The sequence below is a fragment of the Dermacentor variabilis genome, chromosome 1, assembly GCF_050947875.1.
Source record: "Dermacentor variabilis isolate Ectoservices chromosome 1, ASM5094787v1, whole genome shotgun sequence".
NCBI classification, from domain to species: Eukaryota; Metazoa; Arthropoda; class Arachnida; order Ixodida; family Ixodidae; genus Dermacentor; species Dermacentor variabilis.
In genome coordinates, this window is record NC_134568.1 from 165,590,300 (window position 1) to 165,610,691 (window position 20,392).

At 45.5% G+C, this 20,392-nt stretch overlaps 1 protein-coding gene across 5 annotated transcripts in view; it reads right to left on the reverse strand.

The window, feature by feature from the left end:
* Nucleotides 1–20,392, reverse strand: part of LOC142587760 (phospholipase A1-like) — a 62,225-nt gene that overhangs the window by 13,662 nt on the left and 28,171 nt on the right. For all 5 annotated transcript variants that reach the window (XM_075698993.1, XM_075698991.1, XM_075699016.1 and 2 more), the window contains one exon: nt 12,479–12,591. In XM_075698993.1, the coding sequence (XP_075555108.1) occupies nt 12,479–12,591 (113 nt within the window). The remainder of the gene's footprint in view (nt 1–12,478; nt 12,592–20,392) is intronic.

The window sequence follows — 20,392 nt, forward strand, 5'->3', positions numbered from 1 at the left end:
GGCTGTTCTGATTACCGGAGAGAACGTCAGTCACTTAACGCCACACTGTCTAGTTTTGACGATAGATCCTTTTTGGAACAGAAAATTTCGGGGCCATGGGAGCAACGTACATTGCGAGCAACGAGAGGGCTGTTGACATGTTTGACGGAAAACGGCCTCACCTCCAGGCTGCAGAACTGCATGACAGGCGCCTACACATTCTGACGTGGTCGAGGTGTGTGCGCAGAACATGTATGCATATCGCCCACGTCCACACAGTTCACTGTACACTACCATCGTCATCCGCACTCCCTCTCTCACATTTTGCTTCTCCTCCCTTTCCCATAAGCAGAATAACAGGCCATAGAACTAGCTCCTAGGGCCAACATCTCTGCTTTCCTCACATTAAGATGCTATCTCTCTCTCCATCGAGAAGTATCGGTGACAGTTCACTTATCGGGGATAGTTGATGGCCTCGGCTATGCGTGTGCCGCTTACGGTATGTTTTGATTTCTTGTAGACGAGACTCGATGATGCACCCCCCCCCCCCCAACTCAATATCGCTATGTACTCTCTAGCCCCACGCAAAATAAAAAAAAATAAGGATGACATAAAATAAACTAATAATAATAATAACAATAAACATAAAAATAAATAACTAATGAAAATAAGGAATGAAATACTATTGATAGGTTTCACATGACGTCACGAACACACCTTTGCACCGCGCCGATGCACCAGCATGGCGGCTACAATGACGTCAGGGCAAGCCATCTATGATCATTGCTCATGTGTTTCGCATTCTCAGAATCAGAGACGATACAGATGTGCTGGTTGGCAAAACAATGGCGTACGTATAGCTCAGTTCTGAGCCTTTCGCGCACAAAACATTCAAAGCGTGTTCTTATTTGCATAATCAGCGCTTTCGTTTCGTGGCGCGGCACTGCAGACAGCGATGCTGACAGCGAAAGTACGTGTTTAATTCTGGACGCTCTCAAGTTCTGCCATATTGTCAACTTTGAGCCAATCAGAGAGGCCGTAGCAGCCCTGCGAGCCAATCAAAGATGGCAAAATGGCGAAGTCAGCAATATGGCCTTATTTGATTATGTGCAGAATAGCAGCCCAAGTCTCAAAGCATGTGGCGACAAACAAGGCGAGAGTAGACAAGTGTTCTCGCAAATGTAGCCGCCAATACTCGTAATAAGGCGGTCTCGAACGACGCTTTACCGCTAGATGTCCCACGCGTAGTCGCAAGCACTAGTAAGACTAATGAAGCTGTGCAGGGTAATAGGGGCTGGGCAAGTTTTGAAATAAGGGAAGCTCAGTGTAAAATTGATTTTGAAGAGCGACTGAAAAATATGGAAGAAAGTAAATGGGTTCTGAGAGTGTTCAGACATTTGTACAGCAAAAAAAAATATGTCAGCAAATGTGAACACTTTCACGACGTCGGTGTTATTTTCAGGCGTTCATCAAGAACCTGGTCATGGTCAGCTAGATACAAGTCACTTAAGCAGCGGGCGATACATGACCCAATGCTTATGGCATTCCTCGTTTAACAACACTTCCATCCCAATCCCGTAAGTCGAGTTAGCATAAAACGAAGATATTCTAGAAATTTGTCGCAAGTGAAAGCGGAAGCGTGTTGAACTCGAACTGCTCCGATCTTGCTAATCTGTCTAAAAAAGCGCTGTTTGATAAAGTGATACTATTCACCGGATTATCGCTGTTACTATTGCACTGTATGTTTTGATCATGCCTTCGACACGTATACGGTTTTTCGGTGCACACTACTGAATGTTCGTCCTTTCTCTCTTTTGTTTTCGCTCATACGGTATATGTTTATCGGTCGTGCGAAAATAACAATCTACAGGGCATTTCAGTTAACTTGAGCCAAACTTTACAGACATGTAGATGCTACGTAGCTGTACAGAGCCAAGGTAATGTTGTTTGCCGTCGCTTTGAGATACTCAGGTTAATCTTTGCATTCCGCCTAATTCGATAATTAGTCTTAATTAATTAACACACTTCTCGATTATTAAAGTTAGATTAAAAGTGTCAGTGAGAAAATTGTTGCGCAACATATAAAATTCCCGATACAGCTTTCTGTTGCTCAATACGTATACGTAAGTGTTTTTTCGAGCATGAAAGAAGCCCGCGAATACACATAAAATTGCCGCGTGACTGGCCGCTGGATACACGTTGGCTCAAGTTACGTGAAACATCCTGTGCAGTTGAAAGTAGCGCTGTCTCTGTGTGTCCGCTTCTTTTTACGTCCACGTTCAGTCGCGCTTACACATTCTATCATGCATTCTAGCCAACAGGCCTGGCAACGCGTTTTACCGTAACCCAGTGTTCACTAAGAAGTATTTTAAATAGTCGTTCGCTTTTTGCTGCATTTGACTCTTTGACTATGTGTAAAGCAAAGTAGAGTTTGTTCGGTTTTTCTAGTTTATTCGGTGGAATTCTTTCCGCGAAGTATACTGGGCACTCAAGAAGTACGTAGTAAATGGTCACGTTATCATGGCAGCATGAGCACTCAGGAGAAGTGGAGTGGCATATTGTGTATAGAAAGGGACGTTTGTGTACGCCACTTTCGTGTCGAAGCCGATGGAATATATTACGGGTTCAAAATATGCGCTGCTGCATTTGAATTTCTTCAATCGCCGAATTACATAAAAAGGCATTGTTTCGCTGTATCGACGCCTATCTCCGCAGAATAGCGGGAAGATACTTGTCTTAAAATATATCGGATATCAACACTATACAACGGGAGCCCACGATTAGCCCCTGTGTTCAGAAATTTTTGGAGAGTACAGCGACCTACTTGCCATGTTGAGTAATGTGAGAACACTGAGAATGGTTTTCTTGCTGACCGTATACCCAGTGACGTGAAAGAGATGCATTGAAGGGCGGCACATAACCAATGTTTTCGTGAAGCAGCTCACTAAAGCGTCGGGCTGCTGCGTTTGAAGTAAAGCGTTTGGCGTAAGTTTGATTGCGCCTGGCACAGGAAAAATTTTAAAGGTATTCTTTTTTATCGATGTGGTCGGGAGAGGAACTGTTGGATAATTAGGTGGTCGCAGAGCAATAATTGCGCGAAGAAGCCCAAGAACGCTATCCGCATTAAAAAAAAAAGAACGGGACCGCAGGACAGTAGCAGACAATGTTTTCCAGAGTTATTGCGGTATTCCTGCCATTTGATATGACAATATAAGTTGGAGTCCCTCGCCTTTGTTGGCAAACCTTGTGCTGCGTCACGGCCACCATTGCGTTCTTCATTACGTTACGACAATAATTCGTATCACAAGCCGCAGGTGCCTGTACAATGTCAGTTGAAAAAATCACCGCCCAAGCTCTCCGTACAGATGGTTAACCAGCGAAGCTATAACGTGCGGCACCAATGTTTATCACTGGGTTAATCCTGACGGTTCATTAAATGACGACTTGGTAGGCTGCCGGATCCTCGGTACGCAGTTGGTGCTTGCGCTCGGCTGCAGGAGCCTGTCGTGTGCCCGGGCTTCAGCATCGGCACGGCGTAGACGACCTCGTTCCCGATTCTACTCGCGGCGTTGCTGATCGAAAGCTGCCTGCTCCTCAGGAGTACGTGTGACGCGTGGCCTACCCATTTCGGAGCGGAGAGAAAGTGCTGCGCGTGCGCTCGGCTGCGACTGAAAACAACGACGTCACTACTGGCGCAGCAAATCGCGCGCCTCTCTCTCCTTCTTTTCGCGCATGCGCATGGGGTTGCGCCAAGGAGTTTTCGGCGTACAGGCGACTGATGGACAGACGGACGAATCGGCTAGCCATATGCAGCTTCGCTGTAAAACATTGGCTCACAGTGGAGGTAAACAACTAGGAAGGTTACCAGTAAGTAAGCGACCGGTATGGTCAGCAACATGGCAACAAAGAATTTCAAACGCAAAGTGAGAGACGCTCAGATAATCTCGTGGGTGGCGGCAATGGAAAGAAACCTGCTATAATTAACTACCTTGAAGTAAAAAAAACGAAATAAAGAAAGAAACAATTTATGGTAACTGAAAGGGAAGCTCCTTACGTTTCAAAGCGAGATGAGGATGTCTTAAAACGCGTAGCTATAAATTGAGGTATATCAAGGACGAAGAAGCATGTGCTTCCTGCAGTAAAGCTACGGAAACGATGGAACATGTTTTATTAGAATGTGAAAATATCTACCCAGCTGCCGGTTTAGGCTCCTCTGGCCTCCTTGAAGGTCTTGGGTTCAGGAACTTCCAAGTACCTGCAACAACCACATGCGAACTGTCCGTGTGTGGACTGTTGCAGTAAGTTTTCGCCTTGTAGCGCGACGGTACCTGCAACCCAAGTCGCAATTTGGAGGCTGTTTTTCACTGACTGAAATGTAGGAACAACCCGCCGGAAATTATTTTCCTCGGTTAATACTGAAGAGATTCTTCTTTTCGACTCTAATCCGAAGTGCCTGAAGCTAACCAAAAGAAGTTCCGAACTTTATGACCCACCTAATGTAATGTCCCGACCTAGCTTGTTGTATGCGTCAGCAGGCGCCGAAGATATATGTCGCGCCATTTTATCTCAATCATATGAAGGAAAGAATAAGAATAATACGCAGTCATGCTCTCTGTACTAAGTATTCGCGCAAATTAGATATTTGTTCATTTTACACATGTGATGATGCTGTTGCTGATGTTAAACATGCAACGGCATGTAACTGAAGTGTTGCCTCTTCGTTACCTATTTTTTGACAGGGATCATTTCTGTGCCCTGAGTAGACGCCATCTAAAGCTTTTTACGCACTTAAACACCATACTTTATTATCTTACAACTTAATTGGTGTTCTGGCATATCCAAAAGCCAGGAATGTAACTATCACAATGCGAGACGCCCCTTAATCTTTTATCTCTTATCGTCAATATCAAGGTAGACTTGATGCTCAGAAATATTGCCCTTAGCAGCTGCTGTGCCGACTTAAATAAGAATTGGTGCCTTTGTAAGGCATCACAATTTCTGACAGTTCGGAGCAGAATCTTCATTTAGCTCTCAAATTATTTTCTAGTAATTTTTAAAATATCGTCAAACTTCAGAAAATTATGGCATGACACTTGAAAATGTGCCACGAAAACGGATATTGCCTGTTCACGCTTTTAAGGCGGATTGCAACTGATATTGTCTGTCTAGGATTCGTATCACTATTTCGTGAATGTTGATCTCTGGAAAACTCGCACAAAGTACGCTTCTTGCGTTATCAGTAAACTAATACAGTAACATTGTTCAAATTAAACAAAAAATATTGGTTTCAAGTGCCTCAACAACGATTTGATTGAGGCACGCCGTACTGCAGGGGACTCCGGAATAATTTCGGCATCCTGGGGTTCTTTAACATACACCCAAATCTAAGTACACGGGTGTTTTCGCATTTCGCACCCATCGAAATGCGACCGCGGTGGCCGGGATTTGATCCTGCGACCTCGTGCAGAGGAGCCCAACACTATAGCCACTAAGCAAACACGGCGGGTAGATTAAACAAACCATCAGTCGCCTTTTAATGAGCTGCACTATCCACATTCGGTGCACAGTAGCGGAGTTTAAACAGGATGCTCTGATCATTATTTTTTTTATTTGTGACGTTTTACGCTCCAAAACTACGATCTGATTATGAGGCACCCCGTAGTGTGATACTCCGGAATAGTTTGGACCACCTGGGGTTCTTTAACGTCAATCATGAACTTCTCTTACATTGCTGAATTGTTACAGAGTATTTGACGCGGTAAAAAAATCAGGCTATAGCAGTCACTGAACTTTGACTCTTTTTCAAGTTCATTCAGATCACTCTAGCGGTTACTTCAATATAATGTTTGCGAATTTCACATGTCTGCTAATAAGGACGTAAGAAGTAAAACTCCCGCTTAATATGTATTTGCCTCGAAAGAAAAAAATGCTCATTGGTTACATAGATCACAAGCACACTGAAAACGAGATCGCGAATTGAAAAAATATTTTAAAAGTTACCCAAACATATTCGATTACCGCTTGATTCTGTTCCGCGTTGTGCAGGTGTACTAGCACAGATATTGGAAATTTAATACCTTACAATTCGATTTTGAAATCAGTATTTGGCAGGCCACTCAACAGCAGTGTAAGAAATAACTGCAGATATGCAGCATGGTTTCACGTATACACGCGGCTAAAGCAGCGCATTGTTTTGAGCTCGGTTAAGCGAAATCAGTTTTTTTAATATGCATGGACGGAACATTTTTACGAAATGGAAACTTCCATCAACAAAACAGTTTACTTCGCACAGTCGGGAGCCTCTGTTCTGCGGACTATTCTTACCCTCCCCCCACCGGTCCCTTTTCATTCCGTTTCGTGGTTTTGGTGTTTGGTCGCTGTACATATGACAGTGCGTACGTGTCCACGGAAAATGAAGTGAATGCTGTACTGCTAGAGTGTTCCCTAAAGTGGTCAGATAAGAACATTCTATGTGTGTCAGCAGTCCTCACAGACTTAGGGGATTCGGCTAAACGGGCCCAATTAAAGGGACACTAAAGAGGAAGAGTAAGTAAAGCTGTACTAATAAATTACGCTTCTGCAATACCGAAAGAGAGAGAGAGAGAGCAAATGATAAAGGAAAGGTAGGGAGGTTAACCAGGACTGAGCCCGGTTGGCTACCCTACACTGGGGAAAGGGAAAAGGGGACGGAAAGATTAAAAGAAGAAAAGAAAGTCTACTGGGTATATCGTTCGGTCACTCAGTCCAGATCACAATCCAGTAGCCTTCAAATATCGCAGCAGAGCTTTTGTGGCCTTTTGTAGCTGCGATATGCGAGGCCATGGTCCCAAGATCTTCTTCAAGGTGAACGGTGAACGGAATCTAGCTCATTGAAAGCTGTGCAGAGGTCATCTCTTTCGTTTTGAAAAGATGGGCAGTAGCACAGTAGACGTTCTATAGTTTCCTCGGCACCGCAGGCATTACAGTCGGCGCTATCAGTCATTCCAATCAAAAACGTATATGCATTGGTGAATGCGACGCCCAAGCGTAAGCGGCACAGCATGGTTTCCTCATTTCGCAGAAGCCCTGGTAACAGCCGCAGTTGCATAGAGGGGTCGAGGGAATGCAATCGTTCTTGGGTGAATTCAGGTGTGTGCCACTTCTCTAATGTCATACGGTGTGCTGCCTTGCTTAGGTGTTGGGCTGCGTCGGTCCGCGATAAAGGTACAGAAACAAGGGTTGCTCCTTCGTGTGCTTTCCTAACAGCTTCGTCAGCGCGGTCGTTGCCGGAGATACCGCAATGGCCAGGCAGCCACTGAAACACGACGTCGTGTCCTTTCGCCATCATACGATGGTGCATTTCTCGTATCTCCGACACTAGTTGTTCACATGACCCGCGACGAAGAGATGACAGAAGACATTGCAAGGCCGCCTTCGAATCGCAGAATATTGCCCACCGATTAGCGGGTTGGTTGTTAATGTAATCAACGGCACCTCGGAGGGCAACAAGCTCCGATCCGGTCGATGTTGTCATGTGAGAAATCTTGTATCGGACGATAATTGATCGTGATGGTATAACCACTGCGCCGGTGGAGTTGGTCTGAGTGGAAGAGCCATCCGTATATATGTGGACTCGGTCAAAGTAGAAAGTGTTCAAACAATCCAGAGCTGCTTGCTTCAGGGCCAAGGTAGGCAGGTAGGTCTTCTTTCTTATCCCTGGAACCGTGAGACGCACTTGAGGTTGTTTTAAACACCACAAAGCTGAGGTTGAACGTGCTGAGGGTGTGAAGCCCGATGGTAGACAGGCACGATGGATGCTGACCTCGTTGGAGAAGGACGCCTGTGGTCGTCGTTCTGGAAGGCAGGCAAGAGAGCTTGATTGCATGCTTGAAACATGACGAACATGGGCCCTAAGCGTGTCGATGCTAATGTAAGTCGTGATCGGATGGTCTCGAGCCATTATAATGGTTCCTGCTGTTGAGGCGCTCCGCGGAAGTCCTAGGCAAACACGTAGTGCCTGTGCTTGCACGCTCTGTAGTTCTCGAAGATTTGACTTGCATGTTTTAGCAAGCACGGGAGAACTATACCGTAGCAGTCCGATAAAAAGTGCTCGATATAACTGTAGCATGGAGCCCACTGACGATCCCCATGTTTTGCCGGCGATAAACTTGAAGACATGAACAATAGATGTGAGCTTCTTCTTCAAGTGGGCAACATGAGGGCTCCAAGAGAGGTCCCGGTCCACAATGACACCCAAAAACCGATGGTTTCTCTTGTAGGAGATAGGCTGGCCATTAATGCATACTGGATAACGAGACATTGGTTTTCGTGTAAAAGCGACTAACGCACATTTTTCTGTTGAGATGGTAAGGCCTTGTGTGTGAAGATAGTGAGATGCCTGTGTTGCTGCTTTCTGCAGCCTTGCGCGAACCTGCAGACGAGTGACCGCTGATGACCAGATGCAGATGTCGTCGGCGTAGATTGAGACACTCACTGTTTCCGGTAGGGATTCGGCCAGCCCAAGAAGTGCGAGGTTGAAAAGAATAGGGCTTAGAACACCACCTTGGGGAACTCCTCGGCATATGTAGTGGTCGGTAGTCGGACCATCTTCCGTACGTACGAACAAGGACCTTTGCGCCAAGTGGTTTCTGATCCATCGACATACTCGCCCTCCTAGTTCAATTGTCAAAAGAGCGTCTAGAATTGGTTGATGGGAAACGTTGTCGTAAGCGCCTTTCACGTCCAGAAAGAGCGCTACTGATAATCGTTTCCAAGATATTTGCTGTTCTACAGATGACACTAAATCGATGACACTGTCAATCGATGGACGGCCTCGTCGAAATCCCGCCATAGAATCAGGGTAAATCTTGTGGTGTTCTAAATACCATTCGAGACACATGAGGATCATGCGTTCCATGAGTTTCCCGACGCAGCTGGCAAGTGCTATAGGCCGATACGATGCCAGTTCGAGCGGCGACTTTCCTGCTTTTAGTAGCGGTACCAGGCGGCTGCGTTTCCACTCCTGTGGGACGACACCATCTTGCCATGAACTTTTAAAAAGGCTGAGGAGTTCTCTTCGTGCTTCTCGGCCTAGGTGGCGCAAAGCAGTATATGTTATGCCATCGGGCCCTGGTGAAGACGAACACCTACAGAGCGCCATAGCAGCTTCTAACTCTTCCATAGAGAATGGAGCCTCCGTCCTGGTATCTCGTGTACCGGGGATGTCGCTTACAGCCATGTCAGGGACTAAAACTGTGCCGCCGGCGATTTGCGCGCAAAATTCCTCTGCAACGTCTATCTCACGGCGGTTTTGATAGAGAGCGAGGGCGTTAAAAGGGTGTCGTTGCTGGGGTCTTGAGCAAAGACCCCGTAGGGTACGCCACACACGGGACAATGGCTTGCGGGGGTCTAGTGACTCGCAAAAGCATTTCCATCGTTGACCCGCTAGCTTATCCATTCGGCTTCTTATCTTCTTTTGCATGCGCCGAGCTTCTCTGAGGTCAAGAATCGACTTTGTGCGCCTGTACCTCCTTTCAGCACGGCGACGTATTGTACGAAGCCTTTCCAATTCAATGTCATTCTCTGTACGCTTTTTCGAATGTGTGAAGCAACGCGTGCAATCTTTCATTGCGTCTGCAATTATGTCTTCTAATCTGCGTGCGATATGTTTCTTGCAGGTGTCTTCTACTCGATCTTGAAAGACTAACCAATCGATTTGGCGAGATACATCCGGTAATGCGGCGTCTAGACCATTGATTCTCACATAGGTCGGGATATGATCACTTCCATGGGTTTCAATATAAGTGAACCACTGCACGCTCGAAGTCAGGCAACGTGACACCAAAGTCAAGTCAAGGCAGCTACTGTACGTTGTTCCTCGCAGAAATGTCGGACTTCCGTCATTTAGAAGACACAGGTTGTGGCCTGATGCAAAGGATATTAGTGACCTGTCCCTCGAATTTATCCTGGAGCTTCCCCACATATGGTGGTGAGCGTTGAAGTCTCCTGTTATAATCCAAGGACCGAGAGTAGTAGCCATAATATCTTCTAGTCTTTTGCTGTCAAACTGACTTGTTGGGGATAGGTAGACGCCAATAATAGTAAAAGACAGCCTCTTCTTTTTCACACTAACACAGACGTATTGGTTACCGTCGTGTGGCGCTACGGGTTGCGAAAAATACGTTAGGTCCTTGCGAATGTAAACCAGAACCTTCCTGCTACAGACACACGTTGTTGAGACAAAAGGTTCATATCCTGATAGTCTTATGGAGGCTGATAAGTTCGGCTCACAGATCACCAGTATAGGAAAGTGGTAGTCAAACACGAACTGTCGAAAATGCGAAATACGTGACCTTAGGCGTCTCGCATTCCATTGGAATATGGAGGCACTTCTGACATCATCCCGGAACGATCGCTGTTGCTGTCGATGAGCCATGGTTCTGCTGTAGAAGTTCTCAAGCACTGGATTCCTGAAGGCTCACTAGAACCGGATTGATGGCATCCAGCACTTGCAACGCACTTCGAGCTGTTGGTGTCTGTATCTTGTCCAGAAGAACACGAATAGCACTCACCAGAGAGCTGATCATGACAACACTTTGCTGATCTTGGTCTGTCAGTTTATCAGGAACAGTCGAAGTGTCCCTTGCTGTAGAAGTCTGATTTCGCTCAGTAGGAGCATGTAGCCTCGGGAGTGCAGGCCACGCGTCAGCAGCAGGGCTGTTCGTGGCATCTTTGTCCTTTGAGCTGACTGCGTTTGGCCTGGGCGGAAGAGTGGGTGGCAGTGTACGTGGCTGGCGCTCTGCAGAGGCTTTGGAGGTTCGTGATCGACGTCGGCGACGCGATCGTCGCCGCCTAACAGATGTTGCTGCTTCTCGGTGAGACGAGTGGTCTCTAACAATTTTCCTCAATATTGCCATTTCCTTGCGAATTAAAGGGCATTCCTTCGAGGAGGCATCGTGAGGGCCGCTGCAGCTTGTGCACTTCAGCACACTGGCTTCGCACGTGTTAGTGGTTTGGGGCCCAGTGCAGCGAGAACAGACGGTAGTGTTCTTGCACACACTACTCACATACCCAAACTTCATGCACTTCCAGCACTGCAGCGGTTTTGGTATGAAGGGGCGAACTGCGTGTCGGAAGTGGCCCACTTTTACATGCGATGTTAGGGATTCGCCTTCAAATATTATTTTGACACACCGTGACGTGCCGAGACGAAACGCGTTTGTGATGATGGTGTTTTCTGTAGCTGGCTTGATTAAGATCGACAGATCGGAGTCGACAATGGTCTCATCAACATCCTAAATTACGCCACTACTGATTTGTTTGCCCAGCAGAATATGTGGGTGGACTTTCATCCCGTCAAGTTCCATGACATTGCGCAAAGAATTCAACGCAGCCGCGTGTTCTACGTCAATCGCTAGGACGTTCTTACGGGTGTTCACTCAGAATCCAACGCAGCCGCGTGTTCTACGTCAATCGCTAGGACGTTCTTACGGGTGTTCACTCTCATGTCTTTGATTTCATTCGGAACCAGTGCCTCTAGATGTGAAGACACGGCTTGCCTGTTGAGGCGTCTCAGGTTGTCAGTAGCGAGAACTGGCGTGAACAGGATGGTGAGCTCCTCGGTATTCCGCGAAGATCTCATAGTGGACTCACTCGAATTCGAGGATGCGCTGAGAAACCTTCGTTTTGCTTTACGACTCCGCACCAGCTCGAAGGCTTCGTCACAAGAATCTTCACCGCTGACATAGTACTGCATGGTGTCGTCGCTGTCAGTGTCGCTCTCGGTGCCGTTGCGCTTCCTGGAGGCAGCCGCCGCGGGCACTGCCGACTCAGGCGGACGCGCGTGAGACTCCATCTCCATCGCAGTAAAGGAGGAAATAGCAGTTCACTGGCAAAGTCTAAAAAATCCACAAAATAAGTAGAGCTGGAAGACTCGGTGTTCTGCCTGAAAGGCACTTCGTCTTCCTCCATCTGCAATACCGAAAATGCCACTCTTACCATGGGAGGAGGCTTAATGGTGAGGCAGATGAAATGTTAGAAACAAAGCACGGGTGGCTGAAGTTCCCGCAGAACTTGCCGTGACTTTATGAGCTTTTGGCAACGTCTGCTCACGTCAGGTTAACTGTTTTTCAGTAAAGAAACTCCAAAACAATTCTAAAACAACGAACGCCTGAATCTAGAAAGTTTTCAGAACTTCTCCGCCGCCCCAAAATTGCCCAAATACAAAAGAAATACATTTAAATCGGCGACGTCACAGCGACGTACTGTGGTGAAATTGCATCGCGAAATTTAAAAAAAAAGGAAAGTTCGACCTTCATTTTGTAAGTATAATTTTTTATCAAGCGAATAAATGAACATAGAGCATTTCAAAGAATACTTTACCAGTCTAAGCCGATTTACTTTTGGTCTTTATCGTCTCCTTAAGAGATACTTTTGTCGTAATTGACGCCAGTGTTGTCTGTCAGTGCCGTTGTGAGAAGTGGAATGTGCCCGTGCTAGGAAGAAAAAGTAACCGGCTTACGCTGTCCTTCTTCACATCCTCCTTGTCACCTCCTTTGCCTAAATTGAAGATTTTAGTACTTGTCATCTGCACCACGCTAGCGGACACTGCGAAAACGATGACTGCAACGGAGGCTTGAAAGAGGAGAAAGTGACAACAGCAACAGTTAGTCGACTTCTAGCTGCAGTTGCAAGACAAAGAATGGCTTTCTTTGTAATAATGTCCATTTATTTATTTATGTATTTATTTATTTATTTATTGTCTTCTTACTTTTTGCGAAATGATTACCGTGCTACATTTTTTTTTACATCTGTCAGCGCTGTAACAAAATTCCCACCAGCATCTTGACATATGTTCTCTTAAGCAACGGCTGGAAACTGAACAGCAGCCACATGAACCGAGTAGCTTCTGGCAGCAAAACAAACGAGCGCCGACCATCTACTGCCCTGCTATTTTGTGGGAGAGATGCAGAACTGGCTATTTAAAATCGAGCAGCGGTTGTCGAGACTGACGCTTTAAGCATGACCGTCCTTTCTTGCCCACCACTCCGCTGGCTCGCGTACGTCGGACGCGCTTTCAATGCGCCGAACAGCGCCTTTTATTCTGCATCGGAGGTAATGACGTCGGTTGTAAAGAAATGCTAGCTTATCTCTATCTTCCGGTGCGTTCAGAACTATGCAGTCGGTGTGGTTATTTGTATTACCATAAACTTGTATACTGTGATCGTAGCTCATGTAGCATTGGTGTGCTTCACATTCGCGGCAAACTATTTTTCACGGAGCATATTTTTCATAGAAACGTGCATATGCCGCAAATAAAAGCAACCGCATTAGAAAAAAAAATTGCTGCAGAACGTGTCTCATGCATCATAATGATGCACATTGCGTACGCTGGAATGTGCTCCATCCTATGCATAATTTATAGGGGTGTGGGAAATTCAAAGTTCCGAATACATGTAAAACGCAGCAATGCTTTTCTGAGACAACCTCCTGCCCTATTTTCACGAAATTTGTTGCATTTCAGAGAAAAAATTAAAATATAGTGATTATCAGAAACGGAATTTTGATTTAGGGCTTGAAATGTCTGCCAAGAAATTTGTTGGTTTAAAAAGAAAGAATCACGAAGTTTACAAATGCATAACTCTGCATCAAAAAACATCGTGGTTCTGTAAAATGCATCCGTTAGAAAATACAAAGCGCACGAATTTGACATATGAATTGACAGCTTCCATAAATTTTTTACAATGTTTACAAGGGTCTTGCAAAAGTCCTACTCACGAACTATTGGTTTTGTACGTTTTAGATGTACTATTATATGCAATTTACAGCATTCTGATATATCTTGTCATTGTTGAGCAACGGAGTTGGTAACTTGACAGTTTCGCGTTGTTCCAAATTTTGTGTTTTCTTCTCGCTCTTTGTCGTCTTTACAACCCCTATATCCCTAACCCAGGTGCAGGGTAGTAAACCGGAAACTCGCCTCTGCCTAACCTCCCTGCCTTTCTCTCTCTTTTGCCATTTTAGAAACTTTTTTTTAATCAGACAACGACCTAAGTCAAAATCCGCTTCCAAAAGTCATTAGAGTTTAACTGTGTATTTTCACTACAACAAACCTTATAAAATATGCTACTGTGGTTGCTGAGAAAATTGATAGGAGCCCTGGAAGTAAAGCTTCATTTATATATATCCGACAATAATTGAATCGATCACCGGCGTTTGAATTTTTTTATTTCATTTTAATACCTTTGTTTACCCGAGACATAAAACGGATGGTGCATATTATATATATAGAAGGATCTTTAGTGAAGAAGGATCTTTAGTGTGGACTATACAAAGTGTCCCACTTAAGTTGAGTCAAGCTTTAAACGATATGCAACTGCCACGTAGCTGGAAAGAGCCAAAATAATGTTGTTTCCCGTCACTGGGAGATACTCAGATTATTTTTTACATTTCGCTTAATTACATTATTAGTCTTAATTCATTAATCAACTTCTAATGTATTGTAATTAGATGAAAAGTCTCAATGAGAAAATTGTAGAGTAACATGAAAAACTCCCGATACAACTTTCTGTTGCTCAATCATCATCATCATCAGCCTGGATACGCCCACTGCAGGGCATAGGCCTCTCCCATACTTCTCCAACTACCCGGTCATGTGCTAATTGTGGCCATGTTGTCCCTGCAAACGTCTTAATGTCATCCGCCCACCTAACTTTCTGCCGCCCCCTGCTACGCATCCCTTCCCTTGGAATCCAGTCCGTAACCCTTAGTGACCATCGGTTATCTTCCCTCCTCATTACATGTCCAGCCCATGCCCATTTCTTTTTCTTGATTTCAACTAAGATGTCGTTTACCCGCGTTTGTTGCCTCACCCAATCTGCTCTTTTCTTATCCCTTAACGTTACACCCATCATTCTTCTTTCCATAGCTCGTTGCGTCGTCCTCAATTTCAGGAGAACCCTTTTCGTAAGCCTCCAGGTTTCTGCCCCATATGTGAGTACTGGTAACACACAGCTGTTATACACTTTCCTTTTGAGGGATAGTGGCAACCTGCTGTTCATGATTTGAGAATGCCTGCCAAACGCACCCCAGCCCATTCTTATTCTTCTGATTATTTCAGTCTCATGACCCGGATCCGCCTGCACTATTTGCCCTAAGTAGATGTATTCCCTTACCACTTCCAGTGCCTCGCTACCTATCGTAAACTGCTGTTCTCTTCCAAGACTGCTAAACATTACTTTAGTTTTATGCAGATTAATTTTTAGACCCAGCCTTCTGCTTTGCCTCTCCAGGTCAGTGAGCATGCATTGCAATTGGTCCCCTGAGTTACTAAGCAAGGCAATATCATCAGCGAATCGCAAGTTACTAAGGTATTCGCCATTAACTTTTATCCCCTATTCTTCCCAATCCACGTCTCTGAATACCTCCTGCAAGCACGCTGTGAATAGCATTGGAGAGATCGTATCTCCCTGCTTGACTCCCTTCTTTATTGGAATTTTGTTGCTTTCTTTAGAGAGAACTACGGTGGCTGTGGAGTCGCTATAGATATCTTTCAGTATTTTTACATACCACTCGTCTACACCCTGATTCCGTAATGCCTGCATGACTGCTGAGGTTTCGACTGAATCAAACGCTTTCTCGTCATCAATGAAAGTTATATATAGGGGTTGGTTATATTCCGCACATTTCTCTATCACCTGATTGATAGTGTGAATATAGTCTATTGTTGAGTAGCCTTTACGAAATCCTGCCTGGTCCTTTGGTTGACAGAAGTCTAAGGTGTTCCTGATTCTATTTGCGATTACCTTAGTAAATACTTTGTAGCTGATCGGTCTATAATTTTTAAAGTCTTTGGCGTCCCCTTTCTTATGGATTAAGATTATGTCGGCGTTCTTCCAAGATTCCGGTACGCTTGAGGTCATGAGGCATTGTGTATACAGGGTGGCCAGTTTTTCTAGAACAATCTGCTCACCATGCTTCAACAAATATGCTGTTACGTGATCCTCCCCAGCTGCCTTCCCCCTTTGTATAGCTCACAAGGCTTTCTTTACTTCTTCCGGCGTTACATGGGGGATGTCAAATTCCACTAGACTATTCCCTCTTCCATTACCGTCGTGGGTGCCAGTGGTACTGTATAAATCTCTATAGAAAGAACTCCTCAGCCACTTGAACTATCTCATCCATATTAGTAATGATATTGCCGGGTTTGTCTCTTAACGCATACATCTGATTATTGCCTATTCCTAGTTTCTTCTTCACTGCTTTTAGGCTTCCTCCGTTCCTGAGAGCATGTTCAATTTTATCCATATTATACTTCCTTATGTCAGCTGTCTTACGCTTGTTGATTAACTTGGAAAATTCTGGCAGTTGTATTCGAGCTGTAGGGTTACAGGCTTTCATATATTGGCGTTTCTTAATCACATCTTTCTTCTTCTGCGATAGCTTACGGGTACCCTGTCTAACGAAGGTACCAGCGACTTCCAGTGCACACTCCTTAATGATGCCCATAAGATTGTCATTCATTGCTTCAACACTAAGGTCCTCTTCCTTAGTTAAAGCTGAATACCTGTTCTGTAGTTTGATCCGGAATTCCTCTATTTTCCCTCTTACCGCTTACTCATTGATCGGCTTCTTATGTACCAGTTTCTTCGGTTGCCTCCTGCAGTCCAGGCTAATTCGAGATCTTACCATCCTATGGTCATGTTACTCCGTACGTGCTACATAAAAGCGTTTTTCCAAGCATGAAGGAATCTCGCGAATGCACGCAACGTGCTCGCGAGAGAGGCCGCTCGAGGCATTTTGCGTGTGTTCGAGGGCTTCTCTGATGCTTGGAAAATAACTTTTGTGCAGTGTGCCGAAACGGAACAAAAAAGAAAACGATATTTTTGACCGGAAAGGAAACGTAACCGAAACGGTGTTTATTGTTTTGTTTCGGAGTGAAACCGAAATATTTTTGTTCGGTTTTCGGTTCAAGAGGAAAGTCGGCAGTCAGGCCGACGTCAGGCAACGTCAGAATTAGCGCGTATATCAAGGGTCCGCATAAGCGCGTATCTCAGGCAGGCATAAGGCGAGCGATAGCCGGTAGAACGCGCCACTAATCAAAGCCTGAGCCAAACATTAAAACATAATAATAATAATATTTGGGGTTTTACGTGCCAAAACCACTTTCTGATTATGAGGCACGCCGTAGTGGAGGACTCCGGAAATTTTGACCACCTGGGGTTCTTTAACGTGCACCTAAATCTAAGCACACGGGTGTTTTCGCATTTTGCCCCCATCGAAATGCGGCCGCCGTGGCCGGGATTCGATCCCGCGACCTCGTGCTCAGCAGCCCAACACCATAGCCACTGAGCAACCACGGCGGGTACATTAAAACATAAATTGCATCCAAAAAATAACAGCGAATCTTTCCAAGGTATGACGAGGTTGCATTTGAGGGAAAAAAAAAGCGTGAAATAGAACCATGGAAAAAGGGGGTCGTGCTCACAAATTTCAAATGCAAGAAAGCAGAAGAGAAAAGTCCTAAGCGCCCAGCCACAGGGTTAGACGACGTTCCCCTTAGGCTGATTAATGAACTAAGACCAAGAAGTAAGGAAGTTCTGTTGAAAGCAGTAGAATAAACCTTAAAAGATTGACGAATACCAGACAGTTGGCGACAAAGTAGAATGAAATTAATTTATATAGGGAAGGGAGATAAAGAGAGAAGTCACTCATACAGACGGTTGACCATTACATCGATAATATACAGATTAGCAATCCAGGCGATTAAATTTAAACTGCAAGCATGGGCAGAGAATAATGGCATATAGGGAGAACTTCAGAATGGCTTCAGAATCGGCAGGTGTCTTGATGTTAACTTATTTGTCCTTAGTCAGTGTATTGAAATATCCCGAGAAGAAAGGGAAGGCGACGAAATATTTCTCCTGTGGAACGTTGCTCTATCTGTCTCCTGATTTTTTGTGATTTTTGTGTATTTCGAGGATCATCGCTCTCTTGTGGGTGGCGATGGATCCTGACCCCATTGTACGTAGTCCCGACATGGCATTGCCTTCAACGTCGGACTCAAGGAAGTGGAACAGCCGAGATGATTACATTAGCGATGACAGCGATGACGACTTCGTCCCTGTGGCGAAGCTTGAAGCACAGTGAAGGCTTCCTGTGCTCCGCTGCGCCACACTATACTATTTGTTCCCGTTGATTCTTCGGACAACTTGAGGAGCATGAATCGCCAAATCCTCCCGACATGACTTGAAATTCTCTTGCCGAATGAGATAAAAGACATTCGGCTTAAGCCACGTAAGAACGTTCTGGCCATACACGTCGAGCACCCGGCCGCTTTACGTACATTGCGAACTGCTACGGAGCTTGGCGATATCAGAGTCCGCCCTTACATCCCTCAGGACAGAGGCACGACAACCGGCGTAACACATGATGTCGACGTCTCTATACCGAATGGTGACCTTGCTGTCCTGGTCAAACCGGCTACTGACGCTACGGATATACAAGTTTCCGAATAGGCAGCTCCCGTTGTGTCAACGTGATCTTCAAAGGCGACTGTCTTCCTTCACATGTGAAGGTTGGCCTTTATCGTCATGCCGTTCGAGCCTATATTCCGAGGCCCCTTCAATGCCACAAGTGTCTGAGAATGGGCCACGTGTGTGGCGCATGTAACAACAAGTCCGCTTGCCCGCGCTGCGCGCAACCCCACACGGCAGAGCTTTGCTAAGCGACTACCCTGAAATGCAGGAACTTCAATGAAAATCATGATGCCTCATAAAACAACTGCCCACTAATGAAGAGGGAGAAGAGAATCATCAGACAAATAGCGAAGGGCGCCTCGTCATGAAAGGAAGCGATAACGACTGCTTAAGACGTCATTCCCGTCGACGGCACGTCTCCAAGAAGGAAAAAAGTGGTGTTTTCTCCCCAGAGCGTTGCTTTACACTGCTTCCCCCGCCCCCACAGTCAAGCACCTTACAGCATCATGGTCAGAAGAACACTGAGGATCAGAAAAAGGAATCTGACGCTGCTTGGCCTGCTATACAAAAGACACATTTCTCCGCCGAGCGACATAATCCACTACCGCAAAGCGCTACTTTGACAACAGGTAATCAAGCCGCGCAATATGTCCAGGTCGTTGCCATGCTGAGGTCGCTGGTGAGCGTTATCCGAGTGGCAATGCAGGGCCAGGAAATACCTCGGGTAAGAGAATATAAATACCTTGGTATATGGATAAACGAAGGCAATAGATATATCGAAATATAGGAAAAAATAGTAACTGTGAAGGGGAAGAGAAATGGAGCTATAATCAAGCACAGAGCGCTATGGGGATAGAATAGGTACGAGGTGCTCCGGGGTATGTGGAAAGGTGTAATGGTTCCAGTACTTACGTTTGGAAATGCCGTTGTTTGCTTTAAATCAGGGGTACAGTCAGGACTCCATGGGAACCAAAGGTCAGTAGGACGCCTAGCATTGGGCGTTCACGGGAAGACTACAAATGAAGCTGTGCTAGGTGATATGGACTGGGCTAGCTTTAAAGTGAGGGAAGCTCGCAGTAAAATTGATTATGAAGAACGACTGAGGAATATGGAAGAAATGAAATGGGCTGGGAGAGTGTTGAAGTATCTGTACAGGAAAAACATTGATTCAGAGTGGAAGAAAATAACTAGGAAGCTTACCAACAAGTATGCGGCCGGTAGGGTGGGCAACACAGCAACAAAGAACGTCAAGCGGAAAGTCAGAGAGGCTGAAATAATCTCATGGGTGGCGGCGATGGAAAAGAAACCTGCCATCAGTAACTACTTAAGAGGAAAAGCGAATGAGGAAAGAAAGAATTTATGATAACTCAAAGGGAAGCTCATTGCGTTTCGAAGCGAGATCGGGATACCTTAGAACATGCACCTATAAAGCGAGATATAAGAAGGAAGAAGAAGTATGTGCTTTCTGCGGTAAAGCTAGGGAAACGATGGAGCATGTTTTCTTAGAATGTGAAAACGTCTGCGCAGCAGTCGATTTATGCACCACTGGCCTCCTTGAAGCCCTTGGGTTCAGCGAGAGCAGTGGAAAAGTAAACATGTCCGCAATAGAAATTAGTAAGAGACGATTGGAAAATTGGTGGAAGAAAAGTAGGGAAACGACAAAAAACGGAGACGTACAAAAGCAGAGTTCGCAATAGGGGATAAGAAAAGTTGGTTGTGGGAGTTCATAGTGTTCTTTTTCTTTTGTTGTTTTTTAACCTTAGTAGGACATTAGGCAGTAGAATAGCCAGAGCTTGGTGGTGCAACCCACCGCCCCGTTCCGAAGGGGACCCTCATGACATCCCTCCGTCCATCCGAGCACTCCTCAATAATATGCAAATGCAATCAGCTAAATGCGCACTGCAAGTCCTGGATTCCCTTAAACCAGTACTTGCGGGTCTACAGTGACAAGATGGCTT